This window comes from Lepisma saccharinum, chromosome 23, assembly GCF_977018435.1.
Source record: "Lepisma saccharinum chromosome 23, izLepSacc3.1, whole genome shotgun sequence".
In the NCBI taxonomy this organism is placed as follows: Eukaryota; Metazoa; Arthropoda; class Insecta; order Zygentoma; family Lepismatidae; genus Lepisma; species Lepisma saccharinum.
Window position 1 is genome coordinate 51,521,183 of NC_139251.1, and position 2,345 is coordinate 51,523,527.

General features: G+C 37.9%; 1 protein-coding gene across 1 annotated transcript; it reads right to left on the minus strand.

The window, feature by feature from the left end:
* Window positions 1-600: 600 nt before the first annotated feature.
* LOC146005503 (uncharacterized) lies at window positions 601-987 on the minus strand. Its single transcript, XM_083144749.1, has one exon. The coding sequence runs from the start codon at window positions 985-987 to the stop codon at window positions 601-603; it is 387 nt and encodes a 128-aa protein (XP_083000875.1).
* Window positions 988-2,345: the final 1,358 nt, after the last annotated feature.

Here is a 2,345-nt window from a genome sequence, read left to right on the forward strand (position 1 = left end):
CCCCCTTACCTGTTCGGCCTGTACATAATAAATAGGTGAAGGAAGAAGGAACATTAATTATTCCCCCTTCTCACAATTTAAACCCCTCTCGTAGCTAAGCTGTTAGGCCGGCGATCGACCTAACGTAACACATGCATAGTTTCCGAAATACAAGTCGTTATTTGAAACCTTGAGTAATTTTAAACATCCCGCTGAAAATGCTCCCGACGTTATGGTTGCGTAAAAGCAGACGTGGCGTGGCGTATAAGGGATAGGACTGGTTGTCGTTTTCCAAGGGCAGGGTAAAAGGAAGCAGTACCCAATGGAGAACGTCAACTTTCGACTTGCATTGCAGGATTTACTATAGATGTGGTAAGTTTAATTTAATTTTGGTTTAGTTGTCAGTTATGCTAATGTTTAATAAAGTTAAGTCTGAATCACACGGAACTGGATTTCCAGTAGGAATACCCTGCTTGGCGTGATTAGCTTATAATAAAAATCCTTATTATTAGCAGTGTATTTATTGTACGTTTGATATTTATAGTTGAACAAATATTTTTTTATGAATGAATTCTGAGAATTTCATTTACGAATATACATACCCTTCTTCTTCTTCTTCTTCTATGGCACTTCGGTCCGTCTTCGGTCCATGGTCTCCCCAATCTTCCTCTTCCATCCCGTCCTATCCAAGGCTGCTCTCTTCCAGTTCCTAATTCTAAGCAGTTGTACTGCATCTGCTCCAACCGCTTCTTCCCATCTGTTTCTGGGTCTCCCCACTGATCCTTTCCCTCTAAAACGTCCTTGCATCACCTTCTTGGTGATTCGGCTGTCGTCCATCCTGATTACGCGTCCTGCCCACTCTAACCTTCTATCTCTCATATAAGCTGAGATGGGTGCATCTTTGTAATGTTCAAGTAATTCCTGATTGGTTCTTATTCTCCAAATATCTTGCATTTTTATTGGCCCAAATATTTTCCTCAGTATTTGCCGTTCAAACAAGTCCACCATTTCAGCTGCGCTTTGATTAAATGTTCATGTTTCACCCCCGTATATAATTATGCTACGAATTAGGGTTTTATACAAAGTGACTTTGGCTGCATGGTTTACTCCATGTTTTATTGCTTCTTTGTATTCTATTTCTTACTTCTATTATCTCATCATTTTTGTCTGTGATGAATACTCCTAGATAAGGGAAACTTGGTACCACTTTCAATTCATGTTCTCCAATTTTTATATGATTTTCCTTTAACTTTGCTTTCTTTCTTTGGACTAACATTTTTGTTTTATTTGTGTTAATTTGTAATCCAATTACCTTCTCTTTCTCGTCTAGTGTTTCCACTACTTACTTAATTGATCTTATTGACCTTCCTATGATATTGATGTCTACTGCATACCCAACTATTTGGGCCGACTTATATTCTAATGTTCTTCTGGTATGTATCATTCGTTTCCTTATCACACATTCCAGATACAGATTGAACAAGAGTGGTGCCAAGCTATCTTCTTGTTTGAGACTTTGTTTAACTGAGAAGCTCTCTACCATATTTGCTTGTATCTTCACACGTCCTTTGGAGTTCTGCATCGTCATATCTACCAATCGAATTAATTTTATAGGTATTGTGAATGTACTCAACATGTGTCCAATTCTAGTTATATCAATGGAGTCATAGGCTTGTTTAAAATCAACATAAACTTGTGTTATTTTTATGTTCCCTTCCCAATACTTCTCCAGTATCTGTCTGACTCTATGTATTTGATCTATTGTAGAAATGCCTTTTCTGAAACCTACTTGGTACTCTCCTAATGCTTCTTCTGCATATGGTTGTTCTCTTTCCCTAAGTATGCTTGTCAATATCTTGTATGTTACACAGAACAACGATATTCCCCTGTAATTTTCACACATTTGTTTATCCCCTTTCTTGAATATGGGGCAAATTATACTCTCGTTCCAGTCATCTGGCATATATTCTAATCTCCAGACTTTGCATAGGAGTAAGTGTAGGGATTCTAACAGCTTCTTCCCTCCATATTTTCATATTTCTGCCGGTATCCTGTGTTTCCCTGGTGCTTTGTTATTTTTTAGATTCCGAATAGCTTTTCGGATTTCTGCTAGTGTGGCTGGATCTTCTGCTTCTTCTGACTCTTCTTCCCGCCTTGGCCTCATTTCTTGGTCCTCATTTCAGGGTTCTGTGTTGTTCAGTAACTGTTCAAAATATTCAGACCATCTATTCAATATTTGCTTTTCATTCCCCAGTAGGTTTCCCTCTTTCTCTTTGCAGATGTTTGTTCTTGGTTTAAATTAAATCCCCCCCTTATATTCTTTATTTCCTTGTATGCCATGTGTGTTTTTATTTGTTTAAGGTCTT

Coding starts and splice junctions, on each gene's coding strand:
- LOC146005503 (XM_083144749.1), bottom strand. CDS start 987: ATGGTGGACTTGTTTGAACGGCAAATACTGAGGAAAATATTTGGGCCA.